The 18740-nt window shown below is 38.0% G+C and overlaps 1 protein-coding gene across 2 annotated transcripts in view; it reads left to right on the forward strand.

The window, feature by feature from the left end:
• The first annotated feature begins 12372 nt into the window (after window positions 1-12372).
• Window positions 12373-18740, forward strand: part of vnc (GNAT family N-acetyltransferase vnc) — a 95267-nt gene continuing 88899 nt past the window's right edge. The window contains exon 1 of one of the 2 annotated variants that reach the window (XM_090382855.1): window positions 12373-12577. In XM_090382855.1, coding sequence (XP_090238981.1) covers window positions 12557-12577 — 21 coding nt within the window. In that variant the 5' untranslated portion in view covers window positions 12373-12556. The remainder of the gene's footprint in view (window positions 12578-18740) is intronic. The other variant, XM_090382847.1, reaches the window with a different exon arrangement.

Below are 18740 nucleotides of genomic sequence, written 5' to 3' on the forward strand. Positions count from 1 at the left end.
ACTGAAGTTTAATATTGACGAATGCAAAGTACGGCATATAGGTAGAAGTAACCCCAGAGGAACGTACCAAATGCATGGTGCTACACTTAGGGTTGTAGAAAATGAAAAAGACCTGGGAGTAATTGTGCAGTCAGATATGAAGTTTTCTGAACAATGTAGACAGGCTATAAGAGCAGATCATGCGATTTGTCAATGATATAGAAGAATTTTGCTAACATGGAAAAAGAGATGATTGTCCCTCTATATAAGGCAATGGTCAGGCCAAGCCTTGAGTATTGCATACAGGTCTAGAGGCCACATTATAGGAAAGATTGAGCGTGTACAGAGAAGGGCAACAAGATTGGTGAGGGGAATGAAGGGATCCTCTTACCAAGAGAGGCTTAAGTGCTGCAAATTCCAGCGGCTGGAGACTAGGCACCTGCGAAGTGATCTGATTGAGGTTATATAAGGCCTTGAATGGGTTGAGCACGCAGAATTCTGATGGGATTCTTACACTTGTAAGGGAACATAAATTCAAATTGAGGAAAGATGGCTGTAGAATAGATGTGCGGACATTTACCTTTAGCCAGTGGGTGGTTAATTGCTGGAACAAACTTCCATCTGTCGTTGTGGAAGTTGATAGGTTAAATAAATTTAAGCAGGAATTGCACAAACATTTAGAGAGAATGGTTGTGTGATTTTTTTATTTTATTTTTTATTTTTGGTTGATGCTCCATAATAATACGCTTGCTTTCTTGCATCACATGCCACTATTACTATGTACACACAATTTGAAAGTGTCTATGAACGATAGATGGAATGCCTACCTGACGCAAAAGTTGATGACCTTGCAGAGCAGATATCACCTTTAAAGGGACAAACAGGGTCCTGAGCTGGATAATTTTTTTTTTTTTTTTTTTTTTGGCTGGTGCAGCAAAAGCCTCAGGATTCCTTGCGCTATATGGCTACTACTACTAATAATAATAATATTAATAATAAAAATAATACAATACAATTTATTTTCGTCAAGAGAATTTGTTTACAATAAATGAACTTGTTAAGAAAAGTAAATTTCTTGACAACAAGTTGTAAATCTTCATTTAGAACAGTTTTTGCATACAAATTTGTTATCTAAAATAAAAGATAATGCAATCACACCACATAGTACATTCCACACTGCAAGCAGAGATACCAATTTATCTGAATAGCAATTCTAATCTATGGTATCATTGAGTATCAAATATTTTCTTAATGAGAATTTTAATTTGGAGCTAGAATAACTTCTACTCAGCCTGAAATCTACACTTGCCAACAAGTTGTCTACAATAATAAAAATAATAATAATAATAATGTCAGTTCTCCCAGAACCCACTAGGTAATAGAAGTAAGAAATTGATTGGAGAGGTTCAGAGCATCTTCAAGAGAGACAGCATCCACAGCAAACATGAAACCAGAAATCAGAGAATAGGAGAATACGTGGACACACTGAAGCAGAACCTCCTCGCACTCAGCAAGAGACTACACCGATATAAAGAGAGTTCCCAGAGGAAAATAAACAACCGAATCTTCGATTTTATATTTCACCTCGGAAACCGGGTGAAGATGAGAAAGCAGAAAACGGACCACCCGAGAAGAAGCCGGTCGAGAAACTCTGGGAAAATATCTGGAGCAGTGAAGTAAGACATAACAGCAGAGCACACTGGATTGAAGTAAAACGGAAGAAAACCAAGGACATACAACAGATGAGAGAGTGGGAGATTCGAGAAGAAGTAAAACACTCGATCAGGAACCCCCACAACTGGCGAACCCCAGGAACTGATAACATCCACAACTACTGGTACAAGAAGCTCACCTGGACACCCAAACACCGAGCAGTTCACTCGAATGATGAGGAACCCGGAGACAATCCCGAAGTTTCTCACTGAAGGAGTCACATATCTGAAGCCTAAAGACGAAGATACAAGAAACCCAACGAAATACAGGCCAATAACCTGCCTCCCAACGATGTACAAGATCCTGACCAGCTCCATAACAAAGAAGACATCAGACCACTTAGAGAGTCAGAACATAATGTCCGAACAGCCGAAAGGATGCAAGCGGAGGAGCAAAGGATGCAAGGAGCAATTAACAATAGATGCCGCAATTCTGTAGCAAGCTTACAAGAAGCACCACAACCTACACAGGGCTTACATCGATTACCGCGCAAGGCCTTCGACTCCGTACCTCATAGCTGGCTAATAGATACCCTGAAGATCTACAAGGTCAATCTGATAGTGACAAACTTCCTAGGAGCAACAATGGCGAAATGGAGTACCACCATTAAGGTCGAGAACATCACATCCAGGCCAGTCCCCTTTAGAAGAGGAATCTTTCAGGGAGATGCCCTGAGTCCACTGTGGTTTTATCTAGCACCCAACCCGCTATCCACCATGCTTAACGGCAGCAAGTATGGATATAATCTCAAAGAAGGAAGAAAGAAAGAACCTGTACCCCCTCACCCACCTGATGTACATGGATAACATCGAGCTCTATGCGGCAATCGAGAAACAACTCCAGCAACTATTCCGGATCACCGAAGAATTCAGCAAGGACATCATGATGGAATTTGGTCTAGACGAATGCAAGACCCACATACTGCACCGGGAAAATTAGTTGGCCGAAACTACCATCTGCTGATTGATAAAGAGATCAAAGCTATGACAGAAGGAGACACCTACAAATACCTAGGGATGATGGAGGCTCAGCAGTTGGAGTACACGGAAATCAAGAAGTGCCTGACCGAAAAATATCACCAGGGACTCAGAAGCCTGCTGAAAGCAAAATTGAACGGAGGGAACACAATTAAAGCCATAAACACCTATGCAGATCCAGTACTAACCTTCGGGGTCATAGATGGGACTAACACCGAGCTAGAAGATATCATGCGAAAGGGAAGGACAATGATGACCAAGAACCGCCAACACCACCCGAAGTCAGCAGTGGAAAGACTAACAATAGCTCGGAAAGAGGGAGGAAGGGGGCCCTGATAGATCTGATAGAGCAAAAGAAAACAAACAGCGATAGTTAACTGAAGGATTACTTCGAGAACAACACAGCACCACTCCACCAGGCCACAAGGAAGTTAGATAAGTGGTACATCCCACTCAACCTAAGCGAGGAACCCCCTCCGGCCTAGACGGCACAAGAAACTAAGTTAGAAAGATGGGCAAAGAAGACACTCCATGGCGACACTACAATGATATCCACCAAGATCATATCAATAAAACTGCTTTCAATGCATGGCTCCCAAGCGGGACGCTCTTCCCCGAGACTGAAGGATTCATGCTGCCATCCAAGAACAGGTAATCTATAGAAGAAACTATAGAAAATACATCGCAAAGGAGCCCGGAATATCAGATGACACATGACACGATGCCACCTGGCCTCAAAAACGATACAAAACATCAATGCGGGGTGTAAGGTGATCACCCAGATTGAGTACACTCATAGACACGACAAGGTAGCCAGGATAATACATCAGAAACTAGCGAGAAAATACCAGTTGACCAAAGAAAGTGTACCATATTACAATTACGAATCCCAGGCAGTATTAGAGACTCGGACCCACAAGCTGTACTGGTATCGTGCCATAATCATGGATAAGACCATCCCTCACAACAGACCGGACATAACCCTTGTGGACATGATGGAAAAGGCTACCTACCTTATTGACATAGCGGTCCCCAACACTAGCAATGTCCAGAAAACTAATGAGGAAAAAAATAGGAAGTACATGAACCTGAGACATGAGGTCAAGGAGATGTGGCATATGCAAGAAGTATGGACCATCCCGATCATCGTGTCAACCACCGGTATGGTACCAAAGACTCTACATAGCAGCCTAGCAGCAATAGGTCTCCCAGAGTACGCCTACAAGGAACTCCAGAAAGTCGCAATCCTGAACACCTGTAGGATAGTCAGAGATTTTCTCGACCAACAGTAATACCAGACCATCCATTACAACCACCCTGTGTACTTGGCAACAGTACCCGTCACGGAGTGGAATCCCCCAATCAGGAAGAAATAATATAAGAGCAATAACAATAATAATAATATAACTGTTCAGGTAAAGGAATTGTCTTAATGCTCACAGAACAAATTATGCCGTTACTACTTTCATTGTCTGGTATTGTTCTGCTTTTACAGTAAATGATATTACAACAAGTTAATTAATATACGCAGTGATTAGCATTGGCTGAGGTATGCGATGCAAGAAAGCAAGCTAATGTAGCATCAACCAAAATAAAAAACAAAAAACCCTTCCATTTCACCCATCCATTCACTCCAAATGCCTTTCTAGCTAAGCCTAAAAATTGTTCCTGCAATCAACTTCCACAACAAGGGATGGACGACTGTTATAGCAATCAATTACCCGCTGGCTAAAGGCAAATTTCTGTACATCTATTCTACAACCATCTTTCCTCAATTTGAACCTATGCCCCCTCAAGTTTGTAATCTGAGCAAGAGAAAGAATCCCACCACCACTGAGCATGTTCAACCCGTACAAGGCCTTATACACTTTATTCTGATCATCCCGCAGGTGCCTAGTCTCCAAGCGCTGCAGTTTTCAGAATTTAAGCGTTTCTTGGTAAGAACACCCCTTTGTTTCCCTCACCAAACTTCTTGCCTTAATTTGTACTCGTACTAGCAACTCAACATCCTTCCTAAAATGAGGCCTCCAGATCAGTACCCAGTACTCAAGGTTTGGCCTGACCATTGTCTTGTACAAAGCGATAATCACTTCCTTGTCCCTGCTAGCAAAATTCCTATATATCATTGATATGACTCCATGACCTGCCTTGGCAGCCCGTCTGCACTGCTCAGCGAACTTCATATCTGGCTGTGCAATTACCCCCGGGTCTCTTTCATTCTCCACTTCCCTGAGTGTACTACCACACATTTGGTACGTTTCGCTTGTATTACTGCTACCCATACACATTTGTCAATGTTTAACCTCAGTTGCAAATTCTCAGCCCATTTGCCCAACTTATCTAGATTCTGTTGCCGTAGCTTCTGTCTATACTGTCGTTAACAATGCTGCCGACCTTTGTATCATCTGCAAAGTTGGAAATTAAACCTGATATACGTTCATCAATATCATTTATGAATACACAAATCAATAATGGGCCTAGCACCGAACCCTTGGGAACTCCTCTAATAACATTAGTCCACGAAGAACAGTGTCCATTCATTTCCAGACTCTGTCGTCTCCCATTCAACCATCCCTTTGTCCATGTTGGAATTTGCCCTGAATGCGACACTGCTCCAAATGGTAAAGCAGTTTTCCATGTACAATTGTATCAAAAGCTTTCCCGAAATCCAAGTATATGATATCAAAATAATTTTTTGCATCCGGTTCTTTTGTGACCACATTATAGCATCCAATCAAATTTGTCAGACAAGACCTTCTGTTAACAAACCATGCTGTGTCTGAATTATTACTGCAGTCTTGTATAGATGATCCTGAAATGCGTCTTTGAGCACTGACTCCTTTATTTTCTCCGGAACACAAATTTATCTAACAGATCTATAGTTACTTGTGTCACCTATTGAACTCTCTTTGTGAATTGGAAGATACACATGCACACATCCAATCCATGGGGACCTTCCAAGAATGAATCCAATAATGTTCCCATAATTATAGTTAATGGTTTGCTTATTTCCTTTGCTGCTTCCTTTAATATAATTGGATAGATCCCATTCATCCTAGGTATGTTCCTTAGGTTTAACTTAAACAATTTCTCCTCCATTTTGTTATCAGCTATTAAAAAATCACTTAGTTTCCTGTTAGAGTTTGATAAACTTCTGGTATTGCCCTCCCAGAATATAACTCATGTGTGAATGTAGATGCAATATGATCATTTAATTTGTTAGCTCCCTGAGCAGGATCACAAACAGTTGAACCATTGATATCAAGTGGGCCAATCTGATTCATCCCCTTCCTTCCTTCTGGAGCTTACATAAGTAAAGAACTTTTTGCTCTAATTCTTTGCATTCTTTGCCAAAGATTTTTCATAATCTGCCGTTTCCTGCCTATCCTCCTTTGGACTTGATTGCGGACTAGCTTATATTTGGGCTAGGAAAAGGAAAAGGTTTTTGCTTCCGTAAATGTGAGTAGAGTGGTCTCACACAATTTTTTAAATTCTGTACAGTGGTATCAACTGACGATGTTACCAACAGTAAATTCTAAGTGAAAAGCATTCAAGGAATTAATTGTGGAAGCTGCTAAAAGTTTCATACCTATTAAGAAATATTATTCAGGGTTTAGGCCTAAATGGTTATCAAATGAACTAATGAGACTCGTGACAGAGAAGAAAATGCATGGGATGCATATAAATTATCAAGCGACTCAGGAGCCTATGGTAGATATAAGCTAGTCTGTAATCAGGTCATAAAGGAGGTTAGGCAGGCGAATGCAGATTACGAGAAATCTTTGGCAAAGGATGCTAAGAAAAACAGCAAGGATTTCTTTATTTATATAAACTCTAAAAGGAAGGGGATGAATCTAATTGGTTCACTTGATATCGATGGTTCGACTGTTGATGATCCTGCTCAGAAAAAGAAAACAAACTGAATGAGTATTTTGCATCTACATTCACACATGAGGAGTTATTAAGGTTTGAAAATGGCAGAAGGTTATCAAATTGTAGTAGGGTGCTTAATGATTTTGTAATAACTGAGAGTAAAGTGGAGAAGAAATTGTTGAAGTTAAACTTAAGAAAGGCACCTGGGGTGGATGGGATCTATCCAGTTATATTAAATGAGGCAGCAAAGGAACTAAACAAACCCTTAGCCATAATTATGAGAGCATCCTTTGACTCAAAGGAGGTTCCCACGGACCCGAGATGTGCAAGTGTATCCCCAATTCACAATGGGGGATCGAAGATTGACACGAGTAATTACATACCAGTTAGTTTAACTTCTGTTCCGGGTAAAATAATGGAGTCACTGGTTAAAGATCCATTGCAGGATCATCTAGACAAGACTGCAGCATGGGTTTGTTAAGGGAAAGTCTTGTCTGACCAATTTTACAGGATATCATGATGTATTTACAAAGGAACTGAATGCAAAAAATAATTTTGATATCATATATTTGGATTTCAGGAAAGCTTTTGACACTGTTGAGCATGAAAGACTATTGTACGAATTGGAGCAGAATGGTATTAAGGGTAAGTTGCTACAATGGATAAAAGGATGGTTAAGTGCGAGAAGACAGGGGGTGGTAATTAATGGGTGCTGCTCTTCGTGGACTAATGTTATTAGTGGAGTCCCACAGGGTTCGGTGTTGGGTCCTGTGTTGTTTTGTATATTTATCAATGATATTTATGAAGATATATCAGGCTTAGTGTCGAAGTTTGCAGATGATACAAAGGTTGGCAGGGTTGGTAATGACAGTAATGGCAGTGTGCTACTGGAACAGGATCTAGATAATTTTGACAGATGGGCTAAGAAGTGGCAACTGAAGTTTAACCTTGACAAATGCAAAGTACTGCATATGGGAAGAATTAACCCCAGAGAAACGTACCAACTGTGTGGTACTACACTTAAGGTGGTAGAAAATGAAAAAGACCTGGGAGTAATTGTGCAGTCAGATTTGAAGTTTTCTGAGCAATGCAGACAGGCTGCCAGGGCAGGTCGTGCCGTTTTGTCAATGATTTATAGGAATTTTGCTGGCAGGGAAAATGAGGTGATTGTCCCTCTGTATAAGGCAATGGTCAGGCCTCGCCTTGAGTACTGAGTACAGGTCTGGAGGCCTCATTTTAGGAAGGATGTAGATTTGCTTGAGCGTGTACAGAGAAGGGCAACAAGATTGGTGAGGGGAATGAAGGGATCGTCTTACCAAGAGAGGCTTAATTTCTGCAAATTGCAGTGGCTGGAAACTAGGCACCTGCGCGGAGATCTGATTGAGGTGTATAAGGCCTTGAAAGGGTTGAGCACGCTGAATTCTGATGGAATTCTTCCACTTGTTCAGATTATGAACCTAAGTGGGCATATATTCAAATTAAGAAAAGATAGATGTAGAATTGATGTGTGGAAATTTGCCTTTAGCCAGCGGGTGGTTAATTTCTGGAACAAACTTCCATCTGTCGTTGTGGAAGTTGATAGGTTAAATAAATTTAAGGAGGAACTGGACAGGCATTTCGAGGAAATTGTGTGATTTTCTTCTCTTTTTTTGGCTGATGCTGCATAAGCCCATACACTTGCTTTCTTGCATCACATGCCACCACTACTACTACTACTACTACTATTACTCATGTGTTTATTGTTGAACTTTCATGTTCTAAAAAATTGTTATCTTTGCATTGGCCGGATGTGCTCGCCATCAGTGAATGTGACCTAAGGGCACCACATACCATTTAGTCGATATGTGGTGTCCCTAGGTCACGTCACACAGTTTTATTCGTTTTTTTTTTTTCACCCCGTAGCTGAGTTAGTCGGTCTGAGGCGTAGATAGCAAGGGGTTTCCCCCAGAAACTGGGGTTTATCGTCCAGCAAAACTAATAAATCGACCATGGAACCCAACAATTAACAGACATAAGACACACATCACGGCAGATGAATTTAATTATTCTGGTGGCCTATATATATTAGTTTGGTTTTTTTTTTAGTTGTATTCCATTAGAGTGGTTGCTTTGGGGGAGTGGGACCCTGTCCATAAATGTGAACGAATGTGGTATTCTTACAGAACTGTGGTGTAAGAATACCTGACGCGCCTCATATAGAAGCAATGTTAGCTTACGAGACCGATTTCCTCGTTCGTCTAAGGCAGTGGTTCTGAAGTGCAGCTACCAAAGCATTTCTGTGCGGCCACCAGGCAATTTTCATAAATATCAAATTTTTTTATTTTGATATTTATATATTTTTTTGAAAATTCAACATTAAAAAAATTATTCTGTATACAATAAAATATCATATGGACTTTTATAAAAGCGATATTCAACGGTATGAGACATGATTGTTCATCCAGAATACCGGCGTTTAAACGTGCTACATTTATTACGTTTTGTGCAGCGATCAGCTAAATCTCATGGCCATTTGCGGCCACCAGAAATAAAACTCGTGAGAACCAATGGTCTAGAGCAAGGGTTCCCAACATTTTTTTGCTTGTGGACCCCCTGAGTCCTAACTTTACGTATGTGGACACCCATATACGCATATGTAATATTCCTAAATGAAATATTTATTTGTAGGTTAGTAAAAGCTAATAATTAAAGCATTCAATATAATATAAAAAATGTAAATTACAAATTTTGAAAATTTTAATTGATAAAACTGAAACATATTTTTACTTGTAATGACAGAATTAGTAAAAAAAAATTAAAAAAAAATACTATTTCAAACAACACATATAAATTTATTCCTAAGGCTATTAAATAGGATCCCATTAAATAGGCTCTACTAATGAGATCCTTGTGGCTGATGTTTTGATATTAGCATTTTAAAATCTAGCTCCAATTTTGTGAGAGTCAGACGAAGATCACCTCTTTTTACTATATCTTGGCGATTACGATTTTTTGTTAACAACTGTGTTACGCGACTAAAGTCAGATTCCCCAAGATAAGATGATGGGAAAACAGTGACATACATTTTAGCTTTCTCCCATAAAAGCGAATATTTACATGCAATGTCACTATTCTTCCATACATCACGCTTTCCTTTTTTGAATAGACTTCGGACTGTCATCAGAGCGCAATTCAACAAGTTCCTCTTGTAAATCAATTTCAACATCAGCAATATTTACCTCAAATGGAATCTGCACCCAGTCTGGGATGTTCGGTTCTAGTAGGTCCTTGAACCGAACTTGCATGTCTTCATAATTTTTTTTAAATGATCAACATACACAACACAACCATCATCTTTTAAATCACTGCTAACTGTGAAGCAAGGTCTGGAAACTGGTCAAACGCACGGCGTGAGATATTAAGACTGTACAATTTAAGTTTTCCTAGAAATGCATTAATGGCTTCTTTGCTAGATATTAAATCACAATTATGTCCTTGCTGCAGCTCATTAAGAGAATTCAGTATTTCAAACACATCTGAGAGGTAAAATGTCTGTTTGTTTTCATGGCAACCAACTGTTTTCCAATCTCCTTTTCGTTTAGAAATGATACAATACTGTCCCAAAAAAGAACGACGAAGTGACGAAGACCAGTGGCGGATTTAGCACTTGAGAGGCCCCAGGCGCAATTAAATTTTGAGCCCCCTCCCCTCTAAATATTGTCGGTCCCACTGCAGTGTGCATTCTACGTGCACGTTTTTACTATAGCACGCGCTCTAGATTTGGTGTTGCGGTTTTAATCATTTTGGTTGCGCAATTCTTTCATACATATTTTAACTAATGTTTAAATGAAAAAAATGGCACACTAAGCATTAATGATAATACGTATTCTACTTCAGCTTCACTTAGTTCGCATAGATATTTCATATAATATGTAGGGATATTCGCATAAGAGTTTACTAACTTCTCGTATTAAATTATCGTTTTATTCAGTAACGGTAATAAAGATGAGTGTAAAAATTAAAAATGAAACAATTTTATTTTTTTTTAGGCCTGATATTTGAGGCGCCCTCTATTTAAGAGGCCCCGGGCGCGCCTCGTGCGCCTGTGCGGAAATCCGCCACTGACGAAGACAATTGCCTTTAGACAACCATCGCACCTCTGCATGCAGTACAAGATGGTCAAATCCTTCATTTTCATCACAAATTTTGCGAAAGAGACGATCTTGAAGAGCATTAGCCTTAATGAGGTTGACAGCTTTTATTACAAGAGTTAAGGCTTCATGAAGACGTCCACTCAATCTCTTCGCCACCAGATGTTGGCAGTGAATCAAAATTCTTTTGGCAATGCATTTTTTAAATGAGTGATGAACCCTCTATACCTACCGACCATGGAAGGAGCGCCATCAGTAGCACAAGCCATTAAATTTTCGAGTGGAATATTTTTTCTCTAAAATAAGACTGGACTTCCTTAAATATTATTTCACCTTTAGTATCTGTTTTGAGGAATCTTGCAAAAAGCATTTCCTCTTTGAGTTAATTATCCTCCATATGCCAATAGAAGTGCTTCATTGCCCATCAAAGTTGATTCATCGAGTTGCATTGCAAACTGTGTCACTCGTAATTGAGCAATAAGTTGATTTTCTACATCTTCAGACATTTCATCAATGCGTCTGGATTATGTGTTATTGCTCAAAGGAGGGTTATCGGTAATTTCACGTGCATTTTTGTTTAACATTGTTGAAATTACAACTGATATCGAAGGCAAGATGACAGTTTCACAAATGCTATGTGGCTCTCCAGATTTTGCTATTATTTCTGATTTCATATGATGCTAATAAACCTCTATCTTTATTGTTGCTTGTTTACTAAAAATCTGATCCAGTTTGTTTCTTCCTTGAAAATTGTCTCATAGTTTTCGGAAATACTCCACTGATTTATTTTTATTTTCGCTATGCCTTGTGTCCAAATGGTGACGAAGCTTACTTGGCTTCATGCTATCATTAGACAGCACAGTCATACATATAAGACACATTGGTTTTGTGATATTCTCTGGTGATTCAATAAAACCATATGACAGACATTCAATCAAATATTGTCTTGTTTTCTTCTTTGCATGAGCCATGGGTAATCTGAAAACAATAATAATATTGTTAACCTCAAATATTTAATGTTGGAAATGCTTGTAGGTACTAATGAAAATATAGTTCACTAGAACAATAACGTTCAATAACACAAACAATAGATTTCACCACGACGATGCCGATTACAATGCACTATACAATGAAATGACTGCCTCTTACTGACTGACTCTTTCTAGATTAGTCGGTGCTTAAATAACGTTTTCTTCTTTGAGAATTTTCTATGGAAAGAAATTTTTTTTTGCGTCTACTAAAGAAGGTTCCAGAAAATACGAGTATCTTCTAACTGCGAATTTCTGGACTTTTCTATGACATTAGTTTATTTTATTATTATTATTTTTATTTAACAAATTATTTTATTTATAATATTTTATCGTGAACCCCTTAGCTCATATTTTAGACCCCCAAAATACAATTTTTTTTCTTGTGGACCCCCTCAAAGCTTCTATGGAACCCGGTTGGGAAACACTGGTCTAGAGCTACTATTGCTGAACTTTTGTCTAGGCTGCACCTGTTTGCAGCGCCTTCATTTCGAAAACTTTGTTATAATGAAATAAATTACTAAGAAAATAGTGAAGTTATGTTTTTACATATAAGTTTGATAATCAGACTAAATAGCAATTCTGGAAAATTATGATCCTTAGAGATATTGTTTGTGCATTAATCCATAAATTCGACAAATTTTTTTAAGGAGCAGCAATGCCGTATTGCGGTCATGTTGTTAATTAAACCTATTCGAGAACGCATGGTCTTTTATCTGTGAGTGTAATGTTTACGGATGTTGTTTGTGTATAATGGAAGTTGATGTATCCTGATTGAATTGTTTGCATTTAGTTTTCCAATCGACAGAAGTACTTTTTTGTGTATATTACATGAAATTCATAATACAAGATAAAAATGAATATTCGTTGCGCAAAGGTAATTTTGATTTTGATTATTAACCTAACTTGATTTGAGGTTGTTTTATTCCAGCCACTGTAGAAAAATATTATTTTCATATGTTTGATATGAAGTTGTAGTTTATTTAATTTATTGTTGCGTGCAAGTAAAGTAACCCGCTTTTGAAATGTTCTTTTGTTCTTGAAACCCGCTGAATTGTGCATTATGAGATTTCTACCACTTACACACCTCATACTTACATTTTCATGGCACTGTGCGCCTAAAGTGTAAAACTTGAAAGTGAAGAAGTATGCGTGCATGTTTCTTGTGAGCATATCATTATTTGAAAGCCATGCACCTGTTTTAATGTACATTAAAGCAGGTGTATTTTGGCTGATGCTGCATAAGCTCATACACTTGCTTTCTTGCATCACATGCCACTACTACTACAACATGTGTTATAACATGGTGTCTCATTTTGAACATACTAAACAGAACTGTAATTAAAAAAAAAAAAAAAAAAAATTCAGATTTGTCAATTTTGAAAACTGCATCAACTGAAAATGAACTAAACTAACAAACTGAAGCCGTTTATAGTGTGTCAAAGTTTCAGCAGATGAAGTATTTAAAGCTGTTATTAGATCAAAATATTCTGGCCTAATAACAGCTAAGCTGAAGACAAAGTAATAGGGACTAGGCTAATGCTGGCTGTAATTGAATATAATGATAGCAAAGTGGCAGGACACGTTAAGTAATACCTGAGAAACAATCTCTATGCCAGAGGCATAGAGATTAGTAATATCACTGAAGCCTGGAAATTTCTTGACTCGGTCCCAACTGTTGTTTTTTTTTTTTTTTTTTTCATATATAAATTATAGGATTGCTTCCCGGGCATAGATGGTAGGGACTGACAAATCCTCCTGAACAGAAATGTTTAATGGAAAAGGTGGGGGGGTTACTTCCAGGTGAGTTGAAAAATGCCAAAATTCAATATTTAAACAACAGAAGTAGAAAAATTAGAATTGTCAATGCTTAATAGTAATCTAAAAGAAACCATGTATGAAGCAAGGTGGAAGATGAAAGGGTGATTTGTTATTAAGCTAGGTGCAGAGAGAATGCTTCCTTTGTGTATCATTCTAATGGTATGGAGCTATTTCACACTTGATCCATTTGTGTTAGTGACCAAAACCATGTTGAGAATTGCTTGAAGACCAAGCAGTTTTGGGCGGGCGCCTCCATAGCCAGGTGGAAAGGAGCAGCAGCAGTGCGTAGCACACGCTTCTTGATTAGACCGGGGTTCGAGCCCGTCACCACCAATACGGAGGATGCGGAAAGGTCAGGGAATGACCACTGCATATTCCCAGAGCAATATGGCCTTAGTTGCTAATGCTCTTAAAAACCAAAAAAAATAAAAAAAAACTGGTTTTGGGCACCAATGGACATAAACTGGGCACAGAAAAAAGTCTGACCTGCTTGGACATTTTGGACAGTTATGTGCTTTCTGTGCTGAAGCAGTACTGCAGGAGTGAGCCTGTGCAGCCATCCATGTCGTACAGAGAGGTTACTTAGAACTGGTATATATCATTATTAGCCATGTGGTGCAAGCAAGCCTGAGGCTTTGGCTGCACCAGGCAAAAAAAAAAAATTCTGAGTTACCCTGAGAGAGAGAGAGGGGGGGGGGAAATCATCAAGAAAGAGAATGATATCCAGCTCAGGGTCCTGAGCTGGATATACTCACCAGATGTGAGCCCCTGGGGGGGGTGGATTATGGAAGATGTTGAAAAATTGGACTGCTAGACTAATGATTCAATGTCATTGAACACTTGTAGGATGAATTGGAATGCCAGATTAGATTGTTACCAAAACTGTCTTTTTCAGAACCAGCTCAGGCAGCTGCTTTGCAGGTGGAATGGAGATGAATTTCAGCAATACCTATCAGAAGTTGGTACAAAGTATGCCATGGAGGGTCATAATAGGCCATAGGTGACCTGGCTATGTATTTTTGAATTAAAAGGCCTTCCTAGAAATATTTTTGTGCGTTCAGTACTTTTAACTAACCTCCCAATCACAGAATTCTATACATCATTAGTTTTCATATTTTGTTTCATCCATTTGATGACTCATGTTATTGAGCAGTTGCAAAAAATGTATGCACTAGTGCACTGTTATAAAAATGATAACAAAAACAGGAAAGCCTAGTTAACAGAAAAAAAACTTCAGAACAGAAAAAAAAAAAAAAAATCTGGACTCCCTTAAATGCAATAATAAACAATGTGTAGATATTGCAAGCTTTGTCATTTAATTTAGGGTCTCGTTAGGAGGGTTCTTCCAAAACGGCCTGTATTTGAATTCTACTGGACTGGAGGAAGTTTTATGATGACCTCTATGGCCAAGCTTTTTGGGAAATGGTAATGATTTGTTTTATCACCTTGGAACTTTATTCTTTGAAGGTCTTGTCATTCAGAATGATGAAGTTTACCGAAGGGAGTCGGATCTCCCTCCTCAGTATGAGTTATTTTGGGATTTTTATGTTGTTCAGCATGCAGATCAGTCACAATTATGCTTTAATACAGTGCTACAAAGTGTGGTCCACGAACTGTTTGTTACCGGTTCGTGACAAGATAAGTACAGAAATCGAGAGTAAGTGTTTAGAAACTTTTATAGCAGTCTGACATTGCTGCAACACCCAAGCTCATGATCAGTGGACTCATCTCGTTATATAGGGTATAGACCAGTTCGGGTATTGCCGAACTTGTGTGGTGAGTTGCATATAGCATGGGCTGTGTATAAGTCATCTGCAGTAGACCACGTTACAACGTGATATTTTAAGGTTAGTTTGTCAACTGTAACCCAAAAGTATAAAAATCTTAGAAAATGGAAGCATTTCTTATTTTATAACTTGTTATTTTTACAGTCACTTTAATTTTTAATCAAATCTGTTTCGTAATTTATAGTTTAACATTAGTAGCTAAATTAGGGAAGTAAAATTTGTATTATTTATTTTTAACCCTGATTTACAGATGGTGAAACAAGGTTCGCTGGACTTTTTTGTCAAGAAAAGACACCTATTCTGAAAGGACAGTAGTGGTAATGATGATAATGGAAATGAAGACCAAGAGAGTTTGTACAAGTTTTGCTCGGAAGTATGATCCCTCGTATATTGAGTTTGGTTTTGTAGCCATAATTGATGGCAAAGTGTTAAAACCACAGTGTGTTATTTGGGAAGATGTACTGGCTAATGAAACAATAAAAACTTAAATGGCATTTTCATACAAAACATAAAGAAACAAGTTCAAAACCAAAAGAATTTTTGGAAAGGAAGAGCATTTAATTAAAAAACCGACAGAGGCAGATGTTCAGCATTTCACACGTAAACATTAGGGCTTTGCGGGCTTCTTATAAAGTAGCACTTCGGGTTGCTAAGACTAAAAAACCATATACAGTTGCTGAGACATTAGTGAAATACTGCATCGAAGATGTTTGCTCAGAAATGTTGGATGAATCTATGGCAAAGAAGGTAGCTGAAGTACCAGTTTCCAATGACATCATAACTTGACATATTCAGGAACTGGCTAATGATATGGAAGACCAACTCATAGAACAAATAAAGCTAGTAAAGTATTTTTCATTGCTACTTGACAGATGCACTGGTATTGCTAACATGGCAATTCTTTTAGTATATGTGCAATTTGAACAGGTGGTGATATGAAAGAAGAATTTCTTTTTTTAGTTCATTGCTGACAGATGCTCTGAGCTGTATAAAAATATGAAAGATTACATTGTCAACAAATGTGGTTTGAAGTTTTGTGTAGGAGTATGTTCTGATGGTGCAGCTGCAATGACAGGAAAACATTCTGGAGTAGTTACCCAGATTAAGGAGCTTGCACCAGAATGTAAATCAACGCACTGCTTCCTTCATTGAGAAAGTCTTGCTACGAAAAGACTGTCAGCTGAACTAAACAGTGTGCTTAGTGACATAGTAAAATTGTGAATTATGTAAAAGTTAATGCGTTAAATTTGAGATTATTCTCTTTATTATGTGATAATATGGAAACTGATCATAAACAACTGTTATCGCATGCTGAGGTACGATGGTTATCGAGGGGTAAAAGTTCTATTGAGAATGTTTGAACTACAGAATAGACCCTGTGTTTCTACAAGATAAGAAACCAATTTGGTCACAACTTTTTAAAGATGTAAATTAGACAGCTAGACTTGCTTATTTAGCATTATCTGATTTATCTGATATCATTTAGCATTTATAATAATATTTTATAATATTTATAGCATTTATCTGATATCTTTGGTATTTTTAATGATCTTAATACTTCCATACAAGGAAGGAATGCAACATGTTTTTCAATGGCAGATAAGACCAAAGGGCAAAGACGAAAGTTAGAAATTTGGAAGAACAGAGTTTCTACAGTTTGTTATGACATGTTCTATAATTTAATAACAATTATTAATATAGTAGGTGATGATCTTGATAATGTACAGTTGCAAAAATTTGTCACCGAACACCTTACAAATTTGAAGGAAGTTTTGAATTTTATTTTCCATCAAAAGAAGATCTACACAGGAAATTCATGGATCCAGAATCCATTTCTTTCATAATAATAATAATAATTTATTTATCCCTATTTTATGTTACACTTTTGGGAGATAACAGCAAAAGGGGAGGGAGAACACATAAGCCAATGGCTTTTTATGGGGTGTTCCCTTAAAAAAATTAAGAATATACAAATATACAATTGAAAAATGTACAGTTCTGAAATTGTACAGGATGTTCAACAGGAAAGACATAAATAAATTGGAGTTTTTTTTTGTACATTTCTTTACAGAAGACTTCGAAAAGCATCGCTACTTATAACATTATTGTGAACATTTTTACAATTAAATGAGGAGAGAAAAGAAAAAATGATGAGAAACATGCACAGAAATTTACAAACTATTTGCCAGCTGCTTCCTTTAACATTTGTACATTATTTCCATGTTGATGTTTTTAAAATCCAGGAGTTGAGTGGAAGATGATTTGAATCAGACATCCCTGGTGATGTGTTCAATTAGTAGTTTCTTGAATTGATTTAGTGAAGTGACATTTTTGATTTTTGCATGAAGTTTGTTCCAGGTTTTAGCACCTCTGTATTTTATACTTTTCTGACCAATGGCTTTTCTGAAAAGCGGAATCTTCAGGTTCGCTTAATTTCTTAGATTGTATGATATTTCTTCTTCATCTGTGGTTATGAAAAAGGATCTGAAGAGAGGGGGAAAGTCTGCTGTCTTCATAGCATTGTAGGATCGCCTCGGCTGCTTAGGAGCCTCACTTCCTTGTATCTCGAACTAACCGATGCGTACCAGGGAAGGCCCAAAATTGAACGAACGCATCGATTGAGAATGGAGTTGATTCTCGCGAGGTTTTCTTGGCTGGTGGTGCCCCATGAGATGATTCCATAGGTGAGGTGCGACTGAATTAAAGAGAGGAATACTTGTCTGAGAAGAGGAGGAGATACCAGGCAGAGGCCCTGGCGAGTATTCCCGCTAGTGACGAAGTTTTCTTTCATAGGGTTATCATTTGTTTTCCCAACTTAGCTTATCATCTAGCCAAATTCCGAGAAACTTGGTTTCATTCACCCTTTCAAGTTGTTTTTCTTTGTATGTTACGTCTAAATTAATATTTAGTAATATTTAGTGGTTTGTTTTTCGTTCTAAACACCATATATTTTGATTTTTCTGGATTCAGTATAAGCTGATTCTTTTGAAGCCAATTATGCATCACAGAAAGCAAGGCAGAGATTTTGAGTTGGAGCTCATTAGGGTCTTTATCTGTGATTATGATGGAAATATCATCGGTGAGAAGATGGAAGAAGAGAGAGAAATTCATCGATGTAAAGAACAAATAGGATAGATCCAAGAAGTGAGCCTTGAGGTACTCCCCTGGAGAAATAACAGATGTCAGAGGATGATTGATTTGTTCTTACAACAAATGGCCGATCGGTAAGGTAGTTTTCAAGGAGAAGGTTAATTTTCCCTCTCAAGCCAAGGTTATTGAGTTTAAATAGAATAGTATGGTTTATGCAATCAAAAGCTTTAGATAAGTCAAGAAACAGTGCTATAGCATAGTGACCCTTTTCAAGACTATCAATGATCCTTGAGCAGAAGTCAACAATTGCAAGATCAGTGGATCTTTTAGAGCGATAAGCAT

The sequence above is a fragment of the Mastigoproctus giganteus genome, chromosome 1 (assembly GCF_048544385.1).
Source record: "Mastigoproctus giganteus isolate SK-2022 chromosome 1, ASM4854438v1, whole genome shotgun sequence".
In the NCBI taxonomy this organism is placed as follows: Eukaryota; Metazoa; Arthropoda; class Arachnida; order Uropygi; family Thelyphonidae; genus Mastigoproctus; species Mastigoproctus giganteus.